At 42.0% G+C, this 23,314-nt stretch overlaps 2 protein-coding genes across 5 annotated transcripts in view; one reads left to right on the top strand and one right to left on the bottom strand.

The window, feature by feature from the left end:
- The window catches only part of GPALPP1 (GPALPP motifs containing 1), a 51,604-nt gene extending 37,410 nt beyond the window's left edge, over positions 1-14,194 (bottom strand). The window contains exon 1 of one of the 3 annotated variants that reach the window (XM_072783014.1): positions 13,989-14,194. In XM_072783014.1, coding sequence (XP_072639115.1) covers positions 13,989-14,079 — 91 coding nt within the window. In that variant the 5' untranslated portion in view covers positions 14,080-14,194. Of the gene's footprint in view, positions 1-12,410; positions 12,432-13,988 lie in introns of those variants that run through there. The other 2 variants (XM_072783015.1, XM_072783016.1) reach the window with 2 other exon arrangements.
- Positions 14,195-14,262: 68 nt separating this feature from the next.
- The window catches only part of NUFIP1 (nuclear FMR1 interacting protein 1), a 74,528-nt gene continuing 65,476 nt past the window's right edge, over positions 14,263-23,314 (top strand). For both annotated transcript variants that reach the window (XM_072783012.1, XM_072783013.1), the window contains exons 1-5: positions 14,263-14,709; positions 17,050-17,132; positions 19,147-19,245; positions 20,167-20,229; positions 21,010-21,086. In XM_072783012.1, coding sequence (XP_072639113.1) covers positions 14,307-14,709; positions 17,050-17,132; positions 19,147-19,245; positions 20,167-20,229; positions 21,010-21,086 — 725 coding nt within the window. In that variant the 5' untranslated portion in view covers positions 14,263-14,306. The remainder of the gene's footprint in view (positions 14,710-17,049; positions 17,133-19,146; positions 19,246-20,166; positions 20,230-21,009; positions 21,087-23,314) is intronic.

Raw genomic sequence — 23,314 nt, 5'->3', positions numbered from 1 at the left:
CGCTTTTGCTTCCATCTTTTCTTATATGAAACTCTTACCAATGTAATTTGTCAATTTGACACTAACTGGGTAATTTTGGGTTGGTTTGGATCAAGAAGAGATTTTATAGGGTGCCTGGCTGCTCAGTCTAGAGATCACCCATCTCTTGATCTCGGGGTTCTAGGTTCAAACCCCATGTTGGGTATCGTTTACTTAAAAAATAAAACCTGAAAAAAAAAAAGAAAAAATTTACTATTCTTTTATATAGTTCAAATGATTACAAGGCTAAATGGTCTAAATATATGCTGTCCTTGGTATTATAACTAACAGATTAATTTGCCTTAAATTTTTAAAGGAACAAGTGGGGTACATAAAAAAGAGAACACTTCCATAGATGAAGATAAAACTCATCTGAGAAGAACGCAAAGCCTTATTTTTTCAAAATGATCAGGAAAAATAATGTAAAAGAGTGAGATTCCACTTAAGTTGAATCAAAAGAAGTAATTTTTATACACATACTGAAGTAACAGAATACTAAGAGACAGTGACCTAAAAAGGAAAAAGAATATTGAAAATACAAGTTGATATAAGCCACACAATAGACTTTATCTAATAAAACTAAAGGCATACTTGGCTTCACTTTTTTATAGGTATCCTTCTTTAGAGGTGTATAAATGGTCTCAAAATTATTTTAGGCATTTGTAACAAACTAGTTCATCTCTGTCCAAAAACAGTAATGCTATCCTATAATTATTAAAGTAGCTCTCCCACTGCAGTGATAATTTTACAAATAAATAATAAATTCCATGAAAATAGGAGTTATGCCTTATATTTCATTATTTGTCCCCTGTAGTATCTGTAACACAAAATTATGCACAGAAAAAAATGTACTCAGTATAGTACATAAAACCTCATTACAGGGGCACCTGCATGGCTCCATTGGTTAAGTACCTGGCACCTGACTCTATAGATTTCCGCTTGGATCAGGATTGCAGGGTTGTGAGATTCAGCCCTGCATTGGGTTTGCACTGGACTTGGAGCCTGCTTAGGATTCTTTCTCTCCCTCTCCTTGTGTCCCCTCTCCCTCTATCCCTTCCCTCCCCCATCCTCATGTGTATGGGTGCACACATACATGTTTGTGCTGTCTCTAAAAAACAACAATAAAAAAAAACCCTCGTTACAGATCAGGAATGGATTGTAATAATAGAGAACACTAACTTAGAACCCCAATTAAACAAAATGTTATTCCCACCATTCTTCTCATTAGATTATTTACAATGAAATTGTATTCCTTTATGTTTTGAATCTTTTTTTTTTTTAAGATTTTATTTGAGAGAGAGAGCGCATGAACGATGGGGAGAGGCAGAGGGAAGGAAAGACGGAGAAGCAGGCTCCTCTGTGAGCAGGGAGCCCAATGCAGGGTTCAATCCCAGGACACTGGGATCATGATCTGAGCCGAAGGCAGATGCTTAACCAACTAAGCAACCCAAGCTCCCTTGTTTTGAATTTCAACAATAAAAATTTATGGAAATTTGTTTCCTCTCTTATTGTATACATACTTTCACACTAATCTCGATTTTGCCTGTTATCCTGCGAAGCCTAAAATATTTACTATCTGGTCCTTTATAGGAAAAGATTGCTGATCCTATGACGAGATTAGGCACAGAAATATCAATAAGGAGAACCCAACCCAGTCTTTTGCAAGGAATAGTTACTTATGTCAGAGAATGCTTCCTAGAAAAAGTGATGGTTGAGATGGGGCTGGAAGATTCAAGTGAGTTACCTGGATAAAAGGGGTGAGGATTGGAGGAAAGGCAGTCCAGACAGAGGCAAAAGCATCTCCAAGAACCTGGAAGCATAAGGGCCTAGCACATGTAGAAAAACTGAAATGTAACCAGGGAACTGGAGCCAAGAATGGATAGAAAGGAGGGATTCATGGGGTTAGACTGCTTGCTGTGAGGTCAAGTAAGGTCAAGACTCAAAAGAGCGCCTTGGACTTAGCAAAATGTGCTAAAAAACAATTGTTGGGGGGATCCCTGGGTGGCGCAGCGGTTTAGCGCCTGCCTTTGGCCCAGGGCGCGGTCCTGGAGACCCGGGATCAAATCCCACGTCGGGCTCCCGGTGCATGGAGCCTGCTTCTCCCTCTGCCTGTGTCTCTGCCTCTCTCTCTCTCTCTCTCTGTGACTATCATAAACAAATAAAAATTAAAAAAATAAAATCTTAAAAAAAAAAAACAATTGTTGGGTGGTCTTCATTTATTACCACAGTGATACACAATGAACAGTGGAATTGGCGACAACATTCTCAGTGGACTGCCAAGAACAGGAGCCAGAATGTAGTGGGTTAAGAGGCTACAACACAAAAGGTAAGGAGAAAATGGAGAGGATTCAGAGAGAGAGAACACTAGCTACAGGGGGGTGTGAAGTAGAGTTTTCATAAAGACGGGAAAGATTGGAATGCTTTGGTCACATGCTATGGGCTAGGAGCCCTCAGAATAAATAAGCGAAGGGATTCAGAGTAAAAATGAAGGATTAACCTTAAAGGAAGGCAGTGTATCTTTTCTACAGTAATCAAAGGGAAGACAAAAAAGATTCATGAAAGTTTTAGGCATAGTGACAGAAAATCGAGGAAGTTCTTTTAGGATGGCATTTATTTGCTCAGCAAAGTAGAGGGAGAGATAGTCTAAGAAAGAGAAAGAGGCTTTTAAGAAAACATGGTTGATAATGGGGGAAGGGAGCTGCATGTGAGAAGCCTTTGAGGATTGCTGGGCAGAGCTGAGAACCCACGTAGGGAGGAGATTATAATTTTTAATAACATTAGCCTGTGGAGGTCTGAAGTTTTTTCCAGCAGCTTTGAAAGGCTAGCTTTAGGCTCACAAGAGGCCAACATTTGGATTCATCCAGAGCTGGGGTTTTGCCGGATAGGTTTAACAGATACCTAATGGGTAAAGCAGTTGAAAATACTGCAAGAGGGTGGATGAAGTGATGGCTTATGAAGTCTAAGTCATGCAGGGGCAGAAGTGATTAAAAGAAGGAGACCAATACAGAGGGCAGAGACTGCATAGCTCAATGACGTTAAAGAACAAAAATAAAAAACTAAGTATAAACGGAATAACTGAGTGAGAATGATGGCTGAATAACGGGTTCCTGCTCTGAATGAAATCTGAACTTAAGTTTTCAGAGATGGAAGAGTCCAGGGTATGATTCCAAATACAGCTGAAATTAGTGGAGGTGAAGGTCATTGCACATGAGGAATCTGGAGTTGGAGTCAAAATAGTTAAGGCTCAAAAAAAAAAAAAATAGTTAAGGCTCCACTTAGCTTCTACAAAGCAGTTGTAGGAGTGAGTATAAGGACTGGTCTTGAGAAAACATCTCCCCCATGATCTGAGGGGACATTCCTCAGCATTCAATATTCTAGACTATTTGAATAAAGTTCATTTGTTCCATCTCAGACCTGTGTGCTCATTCCCTCCTCTGAACTCTGTCAGTGATCTCTTTCAGAGAGGTAGCTGAGTATGCGGAACATGGGGCAGATATCTGGCTGGGCTTAAGAATCCCCACCTGAGGGAAATTTTGGCACGTGCTATAACACTGATGAACACTGAAGACATTATGCTAAGTGAAAGAAGCCAGTCACAAAAAGATAGATACTGTATGATTCCACTTACATGAAAGACCTAGAGTTGTTAAATTCACAAGACAGAAAATAGAATGGTGGTTGCCAGAGGCTGGAGGAAGTGGGAACAGGGACTCACTGTTTAATGGGTACAGAGCTTCAGTTTTACAAGAGGAAAAATGTTTTGGAAATGGATAGTAGTGATGGTTGCACAGAGTGAATGTACTTAATGATGAACGATATGCTTAAAAATGGTTAGCATGGCAAATGTTATGTATATTTTATCAGAATGAAAAGGAAAAAAACTAGATGCACATACATGGTCATATGATTTATAAAGGTGACATTATAGTATAGTGGAGAAGGGAGGGTGATGGATCAATTGGATACCTGTGAGGAAAAAAATAAATCTTCACCCCTACCTCACATCACACACAACTACCCATTCCAGATGGACTGCAAATACATGAAAGCTAAAACAATAACACTGGTAGGATAGAATGAAGAACAACTCTGTAGCCTTAAAGGAACCACGAGCCATCACTTCATCCACTCTCTTGCAGATAAATAAATAGGGTACAAAAGGCTCTAACTATAAGAGAAAACAAATTAAAAATCAAAATGTGCTAAAATTAAGAACTTCTGTTCATCAAAACCTACTAACGAGAAAGTGAAAAGGTAAGCCACAGAATTAGAGTAGATATTTGCAACACGCGTGACTGAAGACCCGTTAAGAATATATAACAAACGGGATCCCTGGGTGGTGCAGCGGTTTAGCGCCTGCCTTTGGCCCAGGGCGTGATCCTGGAGACCCGGGATTGAATCCCACATCGGGCTCCCAGTGCATGGAGCCTGCTTCTCCCTCTGCCTGTGTCTCTGCCTCTCTCTCTGTGTGACTATCATAAATTAAAAAAAAAAAAAAAAAAAAAAAAAATATATATATATATATATATATATATATATATATATATATATATATAAATAACAAACCCAACAGGTAAGGAAAGACAGACAAATCAGTGGAAAAATGAACAAAGACTGACACACATCCACATTTCCCAAAAAACATCTGAAAAAGGCAGTCAACTTCATTTGTTATCAGAGAACTGCCAATTAAAACTACCAGGAGATACTGCTGCAAAGCATCAGATTAAAAAGACAGAAACAACTAAGTGAGAACATGGAATGAGTGCAAACTGGTACTCCTTTGGAAACTGACAGTGTCCACTAAAACAGAATATATGCATATCAATGATCCAAAAATTTCAAAAGGAATGCACCATGTGTTCACTGAAAGACGTGTACTGTAATGCATAACAGTACTTTATTACCTGCCAAAAACGGGAAACTACTCAAATATCCATGAAGAGTAAACTGGGTAAGGAAATTGCAGAAAATCCCACTAATACACCGCTAGGTAGCTCTGACAATAAACGATCTGTAATAACAACCACAATAATTCATCAACATGATGGATCTCACAAAATAACGTTACGCCAAAATATGAAGCCAGTTGCAAAAGAGTTCATCTTTGTATTTTTCCATTTACTTAAAGCACACAAAACTAATCATAAGTCAAGATAGTAATTACCCTCTGGTGGAAAAAGGGATGGGGAGGCAGGTAGTGACTGGAGAATAGCACAAAGGGAGGAGGAGGGGCAGGATGGCGAAGAGTAGGGTCCCCAAATCACCTGTCTCCACCAAATTACCAAGAAAACCTTCAAATTATCCTGAAAATCTATGAATTCGGCCTGAGAATTAAGAGAGACCACCTGGAATGCTACAGTGAGAAGAGTTCGCGCTTCTATCAAGGTAGGAAGACGGGGAAAAAGAAATAAAGGAACAAAGGCCTCCAAGGGGGAGGGGCCCCGCGAGGAGCCGGGTTGAGGCCGGGGCGAGTGTCCCCAGGACAGGAGAGCCCCGTCCCGGAGGAGCAGGAGCTGCACCGACCTTCCCGGGCGGAAAGGGGCTCGCGGGGAGTTGGAGCAGGACCCAGGGGGGCGGGGATGCCCTCGGGCTCCCCGGGACAGTAACAGACACCTGCGCCCCGGGAGAGCCCCACACCCCGCGGCCGAGCTCCCTAAGGGCTGCAGCGCGCACGGCGGGACCCGGAGCAGCTCGGAGGGGCTCGGGGGCGGCTCTGCGGAGGGGGCTGCGGGGCGGGAGCAGCTCGGGGGGGCTCGGGGACGGCTCCGCGGAGGGGGCTGCGGGGCCGGAGCAGCTGGGGGGGGCTCGGGGGCGGCTCCGCGGAGGGGGCTGCGGGGCGGGAGCAGCTCGGGGGGGCTCGGGGACGGCTCCGCGGAGGGGGCTGCGGGGCCGGAGCAGCTGGGGGGGGCTCGGGGGCGGCTCCGCGGAGGGGGCTGCGGGGCGGGAGCAGCTCGGGGGGGCTCGGGGGCGGCTCCGCGGAGGGGGCTGCGGGGCGGGAGCGCGAATCCAACAGCGCAGGCCCCAGCACAGGGCGCCGGGACACAGCCCAGGATCCGGCCTCCCCTGGGACAGGCAGAGGCCGGGAGGGCCCAGGACAGCAAGGACGCTCCTTCCCGGAGCTGAGCAGATCAGCGGCCCCGCCCCGGAGCCTCCAGGCCCTGCAGACAGAGAGCTCCGGAGTTCCTGCGGGGGCTGAATCCAGGTTTCCAGAGCTGCCCCGCCACTGGGGCTGTTGCTCCTGGGGCCTCACGGGGTAAACCCCCACTGAGCCCTGCACCAGGCAGGGGCACGCAGCTCCCCCAACTTCTAACACCTGAAAATCAGCACAACAGGCCCCTCCCCCAGAACACCAGCTGGACGGACAATTTCCAGGGGGAGCCAAGGGACTTAAAGTACACAGAATCAGAAGATACTCCCCCGTGGTTCTTTTTGTTTTGTTTTGTTTTGCTTTTTGATTTGTTTCCTTCCCCCACCCCGTTTTTTTCCTTTCTTTCTTTTTCTTTCTCTTTTTCTTTTTTTCTTCCTTTTTTCCCCCTCTTTCCCCTCTTTTTTCCCCTCTTTTTTTCTTTCCTTCTTTCTCTCCTCTCTTTTTCTTCTTTTCCCAATACAACTTGCTTTTGGCCACTCTGCACTGAGCAAAATGACTAGAAGGAAAACCTCACCTCAAAAGAAAGAATCAGAAACAGTCCTCTCTCCCACAGAGTTACAAAATCTGGATTACAATTCAATGTCAGAAAGCCAATTCAGAAGCACTATTATACAGCTACTGGTGGCTCTAGAAAAAAAGCATAAAGGACTCAAGAGACTTCATGACTGCAGAATTTAGAGCTAATCAGGCAGAAATTAAAAATCAATTGAATGAGATGCAATCCAAACTAGAAGTCCTAACGACGAGGGTTAACGAGGTGGAAGAACGAGTGAGTGACCTAGAAGACAAGTTGATAGCAAAGAGGGAAACTGAGGAAAAAAGAGACAAACTTAATTGTTTGACCATGAAGATAGTCATGGTCTTTAGATTAAGGGAAATAAACGACAGCCTGAGGAAGAAAAACCTACGTTTAATTGGTGTTCCCGAGGGCGCCGAAAGGGACAGAGGGCCAGAATATGTATTTGAACAAATTCTAGCTGAAAACTTTCCTAATCTGGGAAGGGAAACAGGCATTCAGATCCAGGAAATAGAGAGATCCCCCCCTAAAATCAATAAAAACCGTTCAACACCTTGACATTTAATAGTGAAGCTTACAAATTCCAAAGATAAAGAGAAGATCCTTAAAGCAGCAAGAGACAAGAAATCCCTGACTTTTATGGGGAGGAGTATTAGGGTAACAGCAGACCTCTCCACAGAGACCTGGCAGGCCAGAAAGGGCTGGCAGGATATATTCAGGGTCCTAAACGAGAAGAACATGCAACCAAGAATACTTTATCCAGCAAGGCTCTCATTCAAAATGTAAGGAGAGATAAAGAGCTTCCAAGACAGGCAGCAACTGAAAGAATATGTGACCTCCAAACCAGCTCTGCAAGAAATTTTAAGGGGGACTCTTAAAATTCCCCTTTAAGAAGAAGTTCAGTGGAACAATCCACAAAAACAAGGACTGAATAGATATCATGATGACACTAAATTCATATCTCTCAATAGTAACTCTGAATGTGAACGGGCTTAATGACCCCATCAAAAGGCGCAGGGTTTCAGACTGGATAAAAAAGCAGGACCCATCTATTTGCTGTCTACAAGAGACTCATTTTAGACAGAAGGACACCTACAGCCTGAAAATAAAAGGTTGGAGAACCATTTACCATTCGAATGGTCCTCAAAAGAAAGGGGTAGCCATCCTTATAGCAGATAAACTAAAATTTACCCCGAAGACTGTAGTGAGAGATGAAGAGGGACACTATATCATACTTAAAGAATCTATTCAACAAGAGGACTTAACAATCCTCAATATATATGCCCCGAATGTGGGAGCTGCTAAATATATCAATCAATTATTAACCAAAGTGAAGAAATACTTAGATAATAATACACTTATGCTTGGTGACTTCAATCTAGCTCTTTCTATACTCGATAGGTCTTCTAAGCACAACATCTCCAAAGAAACGAGAGCTTTAAATGATACACTGGACCAGATGGATTTCACAGATATCTACAGAACTTTACATCCAAACTCAACTGAATACACATTCTTCTCAAGTGCACATGGAACTTTCTCCAGAATAGACCACATATTGGGTCACAAATCGGGTCTGAACCAATACCAAAAGATTGGGATTGTCCCCTGCATATTCTCAGACCATAATGCCTTGAAATTAGAACTAAATCACAACAAGAAGTTTGGAAGGACCTCAAACACGTGGAGGTTAAGGACCATCCTGCTAAAAGATGAAAGGGTCAATCAGGAAATTAAGGAAGAATTAAAAAGATTCATGGAAACTAATGAGAATGAAGATACAACTGTTCAAACTCTTTGGGATGCAGCAAAAGCAGTCCTAAGGGGGAAATACATCGCAATACAAGCATCCATTCAAAAACTGGAAAGAACTCAAATACAAAAGCTAACCTTACACATAAAGGAACTAGAGAAAAAACAGCAAATAGATCCTACACCCAGGAGAAGAAGGGAGTTAATAAAGATTCGAGCAGAACTCAACAAAACTGAGACCAGAAGAACTGTGGAACAGATCAACAGAACCAGGAGTTGGTTCTTTGAAAGAATTAATAAGATAGATAAACCATTAGCCAGCCTTATTAAAAAGAAGAGAGAGAAGACTCAAATTAATAAAATCATGAATGAGAAAGGAGAGATCACTACCAACACCAAGGAAATACAAACGATTTTAAAAACATATTATGAACAGCTATACGCCAATAAATTAGGCAATCTAGACGAAATGGATGCATTCCTGGAAAGCCACAAACTACCAAAACTGGAACAGGAAGAAATAGAAAACCTTAACAGGCCAATAACCAGGGAGGAAATTGAAGCAGTCATCAAAAACCTCCCAAGACACAAGAGTCCAGGGCCAGATGGCTTCCCAGGGGAATTTTATCAAACGTTTAAAGAAGAAACCATACCTATTCTCCTAAAGCTGTTTGGAATGATAGAAAGAGATGGAGTACTTCCAAATTCGTTCTATGAGGCCAGCATCACCTTAATTCCAAAACCAGACAAAGACCCCACCAAAAAGGAGAATTACAGACCAATATCCCTGATGAACATGGATGCAAAAATACTCAACAAGATACTGGCCAATAGGATCCAACAGTACATTAAGAAAATTATTCACCATGACCAAGTAGGATTTATCCCCGGGATGCAAGGCTGGTTCAACACCCGTAAAACAATCAATGTGATTCATCATATCAGCAAGAGAAAAACCAAGAACCATATGATCCTCTCATTAGATGCAGAGAAAGCATTTGACAAAATACAGCATCCATTTCTGATCAAAACTCTTCAGAGTGTAGGGATAGAGGGAACATTCCTCAGCATCTTAAAAGCCATCTACGAAAAGCCCACAGCAAATATCATTCTCAATGGGGAAGCACTGGGAGCCTTTCCCCTAAGATCAGGAACAAGACAGGGATGTCCACTCTTACCACTGCTATTCAACATAGTACTGGAAGTCCTAGCCTCAGCAATCAGACAACAAAAAGACATTAAAGGCATTCAAATTGGCAAAGAAGAAGTCAAACTCTCCCTCTTCGCCGATGACATGATACTCTACATAGAAAACCCAAAAGTCTCCACCCCAAGATTGCTAGAACTCATACAGCAATTTGGTAACATGGCAGGATACAAAATGAATGCCCAGAAATCAGTGGCATTTCTATACACTAACAATGAGACTGAAGAAAGAGAAATTAAGGAGTCCATCCCATTTACAATTGCACCCAAAAGCATAAGATACCTAGGAATAAACCTAACCAAAGATGTAAAGGATCTATACCCTCAAAACTAGAGAACACTTCTGAAAGAAATTGAGGAAGACACAAAGAGATGGAAAAATATTCCATGCTCATGGATTGGCAGAATTAATATTGTGAAAATGTCAATGTTACCCAGGGCAATATACACGTTTAATGCAATCCCTATCAAAATACCATGGACTTTCTTCAGAGAGTTAGAACAAATTGTTTTAAGATTTGTGTGGAATCAGAAAAGACCCCGAATAGCCAGGGGAATTTTAAAAAAGAAAACCATATCTGGGGGCATCACAATGCCAGATTTCAGGTTGTACTACAAAGCTGTGGTCATCAAGACAGTGTGGTACTGGCACAAAAACAGACACATAGATCAATGGAACAGAATAGAGAACCCAGAAGTGGACCCTGAACTTTATTTATGGTCAACTAATATTTGATAAAGGAGGAAAGACTATCCATTGGAAGAAAGACAGTCTCTTCAATAAATGGTGCTGGGAAAATTGGACATCCACATGCAGAAGAATGAAACTAGACCACTCTCTTTCACCAGACACAAAGATAAACTCAAAATGGATGAAAGATCTAAATGTGAGACAAGATTCCATCAAAATCCTAGAGAAGAACACAGGCAACACCCTTTTTGAACTCGGCCACAGTAACTTCTTGCAAGATACATCCACGAAGGCAAAAGAAACAAAAGCAAAAATGAACTATTGGGACTTTATCAAGATAAGAAGCTTTTGCACAGCAAAGGATACAGTCAACAAAACTCAAAGACAACCTACAGAATGGGAGAAGATATTTGCAAATGACATATCAGATAAAGGGCTAGTTTCCAAGATCTATAAAGAACTTACTAAACTCAACACCAAAGAAACAAACAATCCAATCATGAAATGGGCAAAAGACATGAACAGAAATCTCACAGAGGAAGACATAGACATGGCCAACATGCACATGAGAAAATGCTCTGCATCACTTGCCATCAGGGAAATACAAATCAAAACCACAATGAGATACCACCTCACACCAGTGAGAATGGGGCAAATTAACAAGGCAGGAAACAGCAAATGTTGGAGAGGATGTGGAGAAAAGGGAACCCTCTTGCACTGTTGGTGGGAATGTGACCTGGTGCAGCCACTCTGGAAAACTGTGTGGAGGGTCCTCAAAGAGTTAAAAATAGACCTGCCCTACGACCCAGCAATTGCAATGTTGGGGATTTATCCCAACGATTCAGATGCAATGAAACGCCGGGACACCTGCACCCCGATGTTTATAGCAGCAATGGCCACGATAGCCAAACTGTGGAAGGAGCCTCGGTGTCCATCGAAAGATGAATGGATAAAGAAGATGTGGTTTATGTATACAATGGAATATTACTCAGCTATTAGAAATGACAAATACCCACCATTTGCTTCAACGTGGATGGAACTGGAGGGTATTATGCTGAGTGAAGTAAGTCAATCGGAGAAGGACAAACATTATATGTTCTCATTCATTTGGGGAATATAAATAATAGTGAAAGGGAATATAAGGGAAGGGAGAAGAAATGTGTGGGAAATATCAGAAAGGGAGACAGAACGTAAAGACTGCGAACTCTGGGAAACGAACTAGGGGTAGTAGAAGGGGAGGAGGGCGGGGGGTGGGAGTGAATGGGTGACGGGCACTTGGGGTTATTCTGTATGTTAGTAAATTGAACACCAATAAAAATAAATTAAAAAAAAAGAAAAACCAACAATAAATGCTTTATTAAATGTAGCTTTTAAAAAAAAAAGAATAGCACAAAGGGAACGTCTAGAGGGTCACAGAGTGCATTTCAAGGATACTGGTACTCATAAACTTCTTAAGAAACCAGACAGAAGCATAATGAGAAAAAAAAATCTCAAACATTTTTTGGGCAACAGTTTTAGGATCAGCCATCCAGGAGGTTATGAAGGGAATGGAGTTACAGCAGGGGGCATATTTTGTGTTAAAAATGACAGGCTATGTGCAAGAATTTGTGTTTGGTGAAGAAGTGAAGCCAGCAAATATCTACCAAGGATCTTTTATGTGCCAGGCGGGGGTAAAACTTGGTCAGGATTGGGGGAGGCGGGCACCTGAGTAGCTCAGCGGGCTAGGGAGCTGCCTTCAGCTTGCGTCATGATCTCAGGGTTTTGGGACTGAGCCTCTCCTTGGGCTCCCTGCTCAGTGAAGAGCCTGCTTCTCCCTCTGCTCCTCCCCCTGCCTGCATGCACACCAGCACTCATTCTCTCTCTCTCTCTTAAATAAATAAAATCTTAAAAAAAAAAAAAAAGATAGTGGAGGGTACATACACACAGTGTTAAGTGTTGAGCATGGGGGGTGAGAAGAGAAGGAATGCACAAAAGCAACAAGAATGGACAGAGAAAGGAGTACCTGAAATAAATGCTGTAGAATGATGGAATCGAATCAAATAGAAGTACCTATTTGGGAGATAGTGGTTATTTACCTGCAAATCCTGCCTTGGTTTAAAATCAGGAAATACGGTGAATCCAAAACAACATGCATGTAGAAACCCAACCAAAAAAACCTGGTTAACCGCACTTTTCTTCAACTTGAGTTAAACGGATCCTTCCTTGCAAAAAGTGAAAAACATGACTTTATAGCCCTTATGACAGAAAGGAGATCTGGGGGGGAAAAACATGCCCCCCCAGGTAGTCAAAGGATGAAAATAAATTAAGAAATAAGAGGGCAGAGACGCCTGGGTGGCTCAGAGGCTGAGCATCTGCCTTTGGCTCAGGGCGTGATCCTGGGGTCCTGGGATCCAGTTCTGCATAGGTTCCCTGCATGGAGCCGGCTTCTCCCTCCGTGTCTCTCATGAATAAATAAAATCTTGAAAAGAAAAGAAAAGAAAAGAGAAGAGAAGAGAAGAGAAGAGAAAAGAAAAGAAAAGAAAAGAAAAGAAAAACGAAAAGAAAAGAAACGAAACGAGAGGGTTACTCTTTCGGCTTTACTCTTTTCCAATTTTGGTGTCAAAACCAGTCTGCAAATTAGAACAAACATTAAAGGAGATAAATAGGAAGCGTTTATTTGGCAAATACGAAGTGCCCACTCTGTGTGTTACAGCGAGAGGATCCTACTGTAAACGGTGCAGGAAGATACGACACAAGTCATTTTTTAAAAGTGTGTTAAGGGGAATCCCCGGGTGGCTCAGCGGTTTAGCACCCGCCTTTGACCCAGGGCGTGATCCTGGGGACCCGGGATCGACTCCCACGTCGGGCTCTCTGCATGGGGCCTGCTTCTCCCTCTGCCTGTGTCTCTGCATCTCTATCTCCATCTCTGTCTCTCATGACACATAAATAAATAAAATCTTTAAAAAAAATTAAGTAGAAGAAAACCCCGTGGGGAGGAAAAAAAATAAAAAAAGGAAGGCGTGTCAATTCTTGGGAGAGTTTGGAAAAGCTTCCCTGAGGCCTTCGCTGACATTCACGCTGGGCCTTGGAGATCGGGGTAGGAGTTTGGCGGAGAGTGTCAAGAAGCGGAGCGAGGCCGGAAAGAGCCTAGAAAAACTCGGGCCTGGTTTCAGCACTGGACTGTGCGTGTCGGATTCAACGACAGGAACAGGGGCTAGGAGGGCGGGTGGGAGCATCTTCTGCAGAGCATCTTCTGCAAGGGCCCGGGAAGGCAAAAGGGCACGGAGGTTAGGAGCCCCGGCGGTCGGGCCTCGGGGTCCCCGTGTGTGGCATGGAAATAATAACAATCTTACTTCCTAACGATATCATCTTACACATATAATAACCACCTTACGCAGTCGCTAGGAGGATGAAGCGACAGTGTGTACCGAACGTCAGCGGAGGCTCCAGCCCATCAGGAGCTAAATAAGACACCATCGTCGTAACGATTCCCAGCATCTCCCCGCCCCCCCGCCACCCACCCCTCCACTTCCCGCTACCGCTGGAGAAGCCAGGTTAGCTGCGGTCGGCCGCGCCCACTTGCCCCTGCTCCGCCCTTCGAGGCCTCGGACGTCTCTTCACGGCGGGCCCGGGAAGGGGCGGGCAGGCGGGCAGCGTCAGGCGCCGCCGCTCACCGGGGCTGCGGTCTCGCTCCTCCTCCTCCTCCGCTGTCCCGCGAGCCTTGAAGCCGGGCGGCAGCGCCGGCCCGATCAGATCCCTCGCCATCCGCGGGGGCGGACACCGTCCGGCCCTACGACTCTAACCACACAGACTCCCGTCGGCCAAGAGGCAGCCCCGGCTCCTCGCGCCGCACTTGCCGCCCGCCTTTTTCCGGCGCCTGCCGATGACGTAGCAACCTGTGGTTGGCGGAGCCGCGCAAGTCGCGAAAGGCGGAAGTGACGCCTAAAGCCCGTTCCGCATTCGCACGCTCGGCTCGCTGCCTGGCGGGAGGCATGGCTGAGCCGGCTAGCGATTCCGTGGCTTCTTCGGGGTGGTTTCCGTCGTCCGAGCTGACCCCGGCGCTGGGGCCTCTGAGCGACCCTGCCTCGCTGCGGGACAACTGGATGCTCTGGGCAATGCTGCCGCCGCCACCGCCGCCTTCGTCGTCGCCTTCTCTGGGAGGGTCGGAGCCTTCCTCGGAGGGGCGGCCCTCCCGGGAGGCCCAGGCGCTCCCCGAGGCGCCCCCTCCCTTCGACGCCCAGATTCTCCCCGGGGCGCAGCCTCCCTTCGACGCCCAGTACCCCCTTGATGCTCAGCCTCCCCTCAACGGCCAGCCGTCCTGGAACTTCCAGGCTTCGACATCATGGTACTGGAGACAGTCGTCTGGTGCTTTTCGGGGGCATCAGAAGACTCCGGGTAGGCTGTTACCCCCGCCCCCTCCTTACCACCCTTTACTTTCCTTTTCTTCTCCCCTTCCTTCCTCTCCCACTTTCCCCTTTTTCCTCTTCTCTACTTCTGATTCTGTCCTGCAGTCCTGGAGTCTGTCTGCTCATCAACGTCTCACAATTTGTCGGACAGTAATGTTTTCCCCGCCTATTCAGTCCGGTTCAGGAGTTATTTATTTTTTCTTTTTAAAGATTTTGTTTATTTATTCATGAGACACACACACACACACACACACACACACACACACACACACACAGAGGCAGAGACACAGGCAGAGGGAGAAGCAGGCTCCATGCAGGGAGCCCGACGTGGGACTCGATCCCGGGTCTCCAGAGTCACGCCCTGGGTCAAAGGCAGGCGCTAAACCGCTGAGCCACCTGGGCATTCCCTGTTCAGGACTTATTTATCGAATTCCAGCAGTGTACCAGGAACTGGGGATATAGCAGTGATCGAAATATAACAAAAATCCTTACCTTTATGGAGCTTCACGTTTCCTGGTGGAGGAAGACGGAATAAAGCAGTGTGTATTAGAAGGCAGTGAGGGCCATGGCGAGATAGAGAGCCAAAGGGGAATGATAGGGAGTGCAGTTTTAAGTGTCAGTCGTTTTTTTTTTTTTTTTAAAGAATAAATAAAATAAGTGTCAGTCGTAAAGAGTCAGCTTCGGAGCAAAGGCTACAGGGAGGTGAGGGATACATTTGTGGATGACATCTGGGGGAATAGGGATGCAGGCAGAATGAAGTGCAAGTGCAAAGACTTGGAGGCGGGAGCTGTAGATCAGAACCGAAGCCAAGAGGAACAAGCCTGGGGACAGAACTGTAGAAGATCGGGGAAGAGGGCCGACCTGCTAGGGCCTTGTAGACAGTGGGACTTTGACTTTTTGCTCTTGTGATAGGGGGTGGTGCAAGGGAGTGACGTGACTTGATTTACATTTTAGAAGGATTAATGTGGCTGCTAATGGTTATTGATCTAAAGGGAAAGGAGTTAGGAAGGTATTGGAGTTACCCAAGTGAGAGATACTGGGGACTCGGGCCACCAGGGTGGAGCTCGGGGGATGGATGAAAGTGTTGGATTCTAGATCTGTTTGGAGGGGAGGGAAGGACCAACACGGTTTGCTCCAGGATCAGATGTAAGATGTGAGGTCAAGACAAGAATAACAAAGCCCCCGCCCCCCACCCCCCCAACAAGTGGAAGGATGGGAATGGAACAGATTTGGAAGGAAGACCCGGGAGTTGAGCTTGGAATATGTTGGTGTCAAATGGAGATATCGAATAGGCTGTTAGGTTGTACTTTTCAGGGGAGATTGGTGTCTGGAGCTGTGAATTTGGGTGTCATCAGCATATAGGTCATAGTTAAAGCCACAAGATTGTTCACTTAAAACCCTTCAATTCTGCATGAGCTTTAATTTACATCAACTCGAATCCAAATCAGCGTTTACTGCTTGCCGAATGCCGGGAATATGAATGTTCTAAGACAGTCCTGAGTCCAGTGAGACGGGTTCATAAATATAAGTCACAGCACAGCATGACTGGCGATGGAGGCATGTAGAGGAATTTGGGGAAGGCTTTTGGAAGAAGCGCGTTGGGAGATGTGTAGGGTTTATGAAGAGATACTTTTTAGGTATGGGCAAAGAGGTGTGAATACAAGGGGAGTTCTGAGAACTGCTCTGTTCTAGTGTGAGTGAAGCAAAGTAAGTGGAGGGTATGGGGGAAGAGTAGGATGAGAAAATAAACTGGGATCTCATTAAAGGGCTCTGGGAAGCCATTTATAGATTTTCCAGGATTGTGACCATTGGAGGATTATTTTTGTGGTGAAAATGTGTAGAGTCTGTTGGAAGAGAGGGCTTGCGAACTAGAAGACAGTCTGGAAGCCTGTGCTAGTAATCTAGGTGAAAGATAAGGTTTCAGAGTTGGGTCTTGGCAATAAGACAGGAAAGAACGTGAGAGAAAATGTATTTCACAACTCTGTTTTCCTGCTGTAAAGTTGATGCTGAAAGTGCTGTATTGGGATTTTATTATTTACATTTCTAATGCTTGAAATAACTGTAACAAATTTTATCAGGTTTGAGTGGCCATTTCTTTCTTTACTTTGACACCTAAAGCATGTATGGACGTGTAAATTGTTACATGTAAATATGTAACAACATATTTACTTGAAAAATACTTATTTGGTAGACTAGTCTTAATCTTTGTTAATTTGAACTTCTTCTTAAAAGCGGCAGTTTTTACTCAAGTATTTGTGACATGTTAGAACAAATAAAATTTAAAAATTGTATAGTTGCAAATATTTACAGGTTTCTTTTTGTTTTTTAGTTAATCATTCTTATTTTCCACGAAAATATGATGCAAAGTTCACTGATGTCAACCTCCCTCCCAGTAGAAAACAGAAAAAAAAGGTATTTTTAAAGATATTCTTGAATGTGACACTTGGGTCCCTAAGTCACTGTTTTATTCCTTGTGTTTCTATCATAACTGTCTCAGTGTTTTGCGTCCATAATTGACACAGTGAGGCCTTAACTATAATGGGATCTTTAAGGATCTTAGCTTTAAGTAAAAACTTGAAGCAAAATCTTTTTGAGAAATAAATGGAGAAATTGTAGAAACAGAAAACAATCCATTTCAGTATATTTTCTTGAATAAATTGAGAATTATGATTACGAGTAAATGTTATCAAACGTTGGTAAACTAAAAAAAAAAAATGTATATATGCGTACACACACATAATTAGAGAATTGAGGGAAGAAGGATGGAATTTAGGGAGAAGGATGGAAATCCAGACTTTTTCTCCTGTAAAATTGAAAACATGGAGTTAAGAACAAATTACAATGATACAAATCTTTTATTTTTTATAATCTTTTTTTTTTTTTTTTTTTTTTTTATTTATGATAGTCACAGAGAGAGAGAGAGAGAGAGGGGCAGAGACAAAGGCAGAGGGAGAAGCAGGCTCCATGCACTGGGAGCCCGATGTGGGATTCGATCCCAGGTCTCCAGGACCGCGCCCTGGGCCAAAGGCAGGCGCTAAACCGCTGCGCCACCCAGGGATCCCATCTTTTTTGTTTTGACACAGGGATATTTGAGGAACAAATATTTCTGTGATCAAAAAAATATTTGCAGCAGTTTCTTTTTTTTTTGTTTCAAATTCAATTAAAATTAAATGTATTTTTAAAAGATTTTATTTATCTTTATTTATCTGAGAGAGAAAGAGAGCATGAGTGGGCATAGAGGCAGATGAAGAAGGAGAGGTATACTCCCTACTGAGAAGGGAGCCTGACTCAGGGCTTGATCCCAGGACCCTATATTATGAACTGAGCCACCTGGTGCCCCAGCTTCCTTTATTCTGATGAAGCTGATAAATCTGGTCTGTTTTAAGGTGTATAAATGTCAGGGTGCCTGGCTGGCTCAGTTGGTACAGCATGTGATTCTTGATCTAGGCATTGTAAATTTGAGCCTCATGTTGGGTATAGAGATTACTTAAAAATAAAATCTAAAAAAAAAAAAAAAGTCATTAATTTAGAATGAGGTGACTAAAGTCTACAGCTTGAAATTATGTCCTTCGTTTTGGCATGAAAACTAAGTAACTAACACTAACAAAATATTGTGCATGTATAATGTATTAACATAATCCCAGCATTAAACAATGGAAGACCTTTTCCTATATAGTTTATCATTGTAATCTTTTTTGTTTTATGTTTAAGCATAAAAATAGCAGATTGGGAATAAATAACTGACCTTTACTAAATGATTCTTTTTTTTTCTTTTAAAGATTTTATTTATTCATTTGACAGAGACTGAGAGAGCACACAAGCAGGGGGAGCGGCAGGCAGAAGGAGAGGGAGAAGCCAGCTCCTCATGGAGCAGGAAGCCTGATGTGGGGCTAGATTCCAGGACTCTGGGATCATGACCCGAGCTGAAGGCAGACACTTAACTGACTGAGCCACCCAGGCATCCCCATATGCTGTGCTCTTAATTAGATTACCAATTTGAAATATATTCACAGATTGTATTCTACTCTGTTAAAAAAAATTTTTTTTTAAACTTTATTTATTCATGAGAGACACAAAGAGAGGCAGAGACACAGGCAGAGACAAGCAGGCTCCTCGCAGGGAACCTGATGCAGCACTCAATCCCTGGACCCTGGGATCACAACCTGAGCCAAAGGCAGATGCTCAACCACTGAACCACCCTGGTGGCTCTAAAATTTCTTTATCATGCTTGGCTTTTCTTAATACATTTCCTAAAAATAAAATAAACAGAATTATCCCTTCATTAGAAATGTATTTAGAAGTTTCTCCCACATACAGGGGTTATATGAAAAATCAAAGTATGTACTACTGGAAGGATGGTTATATTTTTGTTATTGGTTAAAAATTTTTTATTAAAAGCCTAATGCCTCTCTGTTTTTGTTTGCAGAAAAGAAAGGAACCAGTTTTTCATTGTTTTTGTGATACCTGTGATCGTGGTTTTAAAAATCAAGAAAAGTATGATAAACACATGTCTGAACACATGAAAGTAGGTTTTTATTGGTTGTCCTGAAATTAATTAATTAATTTATTTTTAAGATTTTATATATTTATTCATGAGAGACACATAGAGTCAGAGACACGGGCAGAGGGAGAAGCAGGCTCCATGCAGGGAGTCCGACGTGGCACTTGATCCCGGGTCTCCAGGATCACGCCCTGGGCTGAAGGCGGCACTAAACCGCTTGAGCCACTGGGCTGCCCCTGTCCTGAAATTTATTTAGCAAAATGGGTATATTTGGTAGAAATTCTGAACTTTTTTTCCTTAAAAGTTTATAGTTTTCATAGAAGTTGTTTGATGACTTGATAAATTGAGACAATGACCCTAGGATTTGGGGTGTGAGGGTGGGGAGCCCACTACTTCAGGAAGAGGCTAGATGGCAGCAAAGAAGAGAGGTCTGACAGCTGTGTGTGTATCACTTCTGCTTTGTAAGAGTCCTGGGCCTCACCTCCAGGTGCTCTATGCACCTTTGTGTGGTTTTTCTGCTTTAAGGCTATCCTTGACCATTTAATCACACTGTGTAATTTGCCATGGCCCATCACTCTCAAAGGATGGTTTGGACCTTATAAAGTACTTAAAAATTTCTTTTAATCAAATTGTTCTTAATTTGGAAAGGCTCCTTCAACTTACAGAATCAAAAAAATTTTGTAACATTGCCGATGTCCTGCATTTACTAGGTAGAGAAATAAATGATAATGTTGCTGTACTGTATGCTTTGTGAATGTCATTCCTTTTTTAAATACAATACCAATTTGGAGTGCTTTTTGTTTTGCTGTTGACGTAAGTATGGGATGATAACAGCACATAGATGGGATAACTATGTAATTCAACCAGATTATGTTTGAATATGTAGTAGTAGGATAAATTTAATATGGAATATATTGAATATATATATTTTTTAAATTCTTGCAGTGTCCTGAAGTAGATTGTTCTTTTAGTGCACATGAGAAGATTGTCCAATTCCATTGGAGAAATGTAAGTTCTTGTTGCATTTTTGTTTTTTTTCCTAAAAAATTCATGCTTTTTATTTCATTGATTTGTTATCCTCACAGCTCTTCTTTTATATAGTCTAATAACAAGTAACATTCATGAATACTTTGTACTTTGTATTCAATTTTATCTTCATGAACCACTATGTGAAATAGGTAAATGTTGGCCAGAGTTAATAGATTTTTAAAAAATGACTTAACCAGGGCCTTAGAACTGATTATTGTACTTGGTTTTCTTGACCACAAATTCTATGCTTGTTTTACTGCATGGTGCTGCTTCAAATCATTCTGTGTATCATTATTTCTTCAGCTACCTCAATCAATTTTGGTTGGTAGATTATTCATTTGTGTATTTGATGTCAGTTGAGAAATGGTCATATACCTACTTCGTAACCAAAGTTATGTTACTCCTTTTCTCTTTATCAGTTGCGCCAATCTAAACACTCAAGAAATTACTCCTTTTCCTTTAAAGGAGAAGTCATAATGGATGGGTAAAACCTGCTTACTTAGTTTTAAAAATTTTCTCTGCTAGTAAATTTAATGTTGAGTACAGAGTCTCCATCATCACCCATGATACTTGAAATTTATCAGAAACATATAATATGGGTGCACCTGAGTGAGTCAGTCAGTACAACATGTGACTCTTGATCTCAGGGTTGTGAGTTCAAGCCCCATGTGGGCATGGAGTCTACTTAAAAAACAAAAAGTTAAAAAAACCAATACATACAATATGCTTCCTGATGTTCAGCAGGCTTTTTCTCCCTAGATGCATGCTCCTGGTATGAAGAAGATCAAGTTAGATACTCCAGAGGAGATTGCAAGATGGAGAGAAGAAAGAAGGAAGTGAGTTAAGAGTTCAGAACTAGTGAAATAACTTTCTTTTACTGTGGCAAGGCTGAATACTTCCAAATAATGACCATTCTGGCCCTAATGAGTGATTTGATAAAGGAAATTTGGGTTGTTTTTTTTTTGTTTTCGTTTTTTTTTTTTTTGAAATTTGGTTTTTTTTTTAACATTACAAATATTCCTCTGAAAATGACTAGTACTAATTTTGCTGTTCTTCAGACTTGGTATATAGTGAATTTGAGGTTGTTACTTGATGTTTTAAAAAGAAGTATACAATTTTTATTAGTGTAGTCATTGAATTCCCTTATAATGTTGGTACTAGGGAATGGGCTGTGAGATCTATTACATGAGGCTATTATTGAATAAGTTTTAAGAGAACCTAATAAGAATTCTTTGTAAATAACCAGTCATAATGGGACTGTACTCTACTCTTTGAGGGGAGCTCCTGCATGCCACCTTTGTTAGATGTTCAGTGCTCAGGCAATAATGAGTGGGCACTCTTTTTTTTTTTTTTTTATGAGTGGGTACTCTTATTAAAACAATACATAATACTTTACTATGTTTTTCTTTTTTTTTTTCCAACAAAAATTTGTTGAATGACTGAAGTATGCTAGGTATAGGGAATATAGCAATGATACATGGGTTTATCCTTAATTTTAAAAGACCAGGAATTTTTTTCTATAAGTAATGTCTAAGAAATTTGAGCCTTACCAGGTGTCTTGTAGCTTTATGCTTATCAGAGAAGAAAGTTTAATAGATGTCTAGCTTGAATATCCTCAGGAAAAATCCCAGTAGGACACTATTTTACTGTCTTATTAGAAAGGAATATGACAGCTCATCCTGAAGCCGAAACTAGGTAGAACTATTAGAATAGTGAGATGCATTTTTAAGTCAAATGATGTTTTTCTGGAATTAAAAAAATGAGGAGAGCCTGAGATGAAAAAAGGATGGTTATCTTCCACGGTCAAGAAAAATACTTAGAACTCTTGACTGGCAAGTCAAATTTTTACTTTGTTCTTAATTTAACTTTTTAGTTTATTTTTAAATTCAACATTTTTGTTTGTAACAAATAACTTGAAACCATGTGGACTTTATGAAGATGTTAGTAAAATTATAGGTATTATCACCACAGTCATCATCCTCAAAGTCTTCAATATGTGAGTCAGATAAGCTTGATCAGATGCCCAGCAAACAATAAAACATGACATGTTATATTCGTTCATTTATACATGCCTTGGGTCCAACATGAGGTTGTGAGTAAATGTACGATGAAAGACATGGCAGCGTATCTTAATGCTTTTATACAGCACTTTCTCACTTTTAAGCCTCTTACAATATATATTTTTGTGTTTTTGAAAAGTATTTGAGTATAGTTGACATACAATGTCAAATTAGTTTCAGGTATACAGCATAGTAATTCCACAAGTCTATATGGTAAGCTGTGCTCACCACGAGTGTAGCTGCAGTCTGTCACTGTACAACACTGGTGTAATATTCCAGTTGACTATATTCCAATTGACCATATTCTTATGCTGAGCCTTTTATCCCAGTGACTTATTCATTCCATAATGGGAAGCCTGTGTCTCCCACTTCCCTTCAGCCATTTGGCCCATTTCCCACCTTCTCCTGTCTAGTAATCATCAGTTTGTACTCTGTATCTATTGGTTTTACTCTGCTTTTTGTTTGTTTATTATTTAGCTTGTTTTATTTTTCAGATTTCACATATGTGAGATCATATGGTTTTTGTCTTTCTCTTTCCGACTTACTCTACTTACAATAATTCCCTCTAGGTCCATCCATAGTATCTTACGTTTTTAGTTTAAATCCACTTATATATATAGTGTTGTGGCAGGTGTTATACCATTAGGTGAAAAAGTTAGTCACTGCCCTTTAAAGCTGTAATTAAATTAATTAAATTAAAGGTAATTCTGAGGGTGGCAAGCATAAAGATTTAGAACCAACTGAGAACAAACAGAATTTAGTTGACGTATATATAAGTATCAGTTATGAATACTGTGTGCAGAGACGGATGAGGGTGAAAGGACCCGCAGAAGAGTTTAATTTTTAAGCAAGTCGAGTCTAGCCAGTCAGCATGGACTCGGTTGATTTAATAGAGTTTCAGTCACATCTTTGGCTAACAAATGAAGGAGTTCAGGCCATCAGAAATAGGGTGTACTAGAATGCCTTTTCTCTATTTCCATGGCAGACTGCTGCTATCTTGAAAT

The sequence above is a fragment of the Canis lupus genome, chromosome 17 (assembly GCF_048164855.1).
Source record: "Canis lupus baileyi chromosome 17, mCanLup2.hap1, whole genome shotgun sequence".
Lineage (NCBI taxonomy): Eukaryota > Metazoa > Chordata > Mammalia > Carnivora > Canidae > Canis > Canis lupus.
Note: the sequence above shows the minus strand (reverse complement) of the source record. Positions and strands in the feature narration are given on the sequence as shown.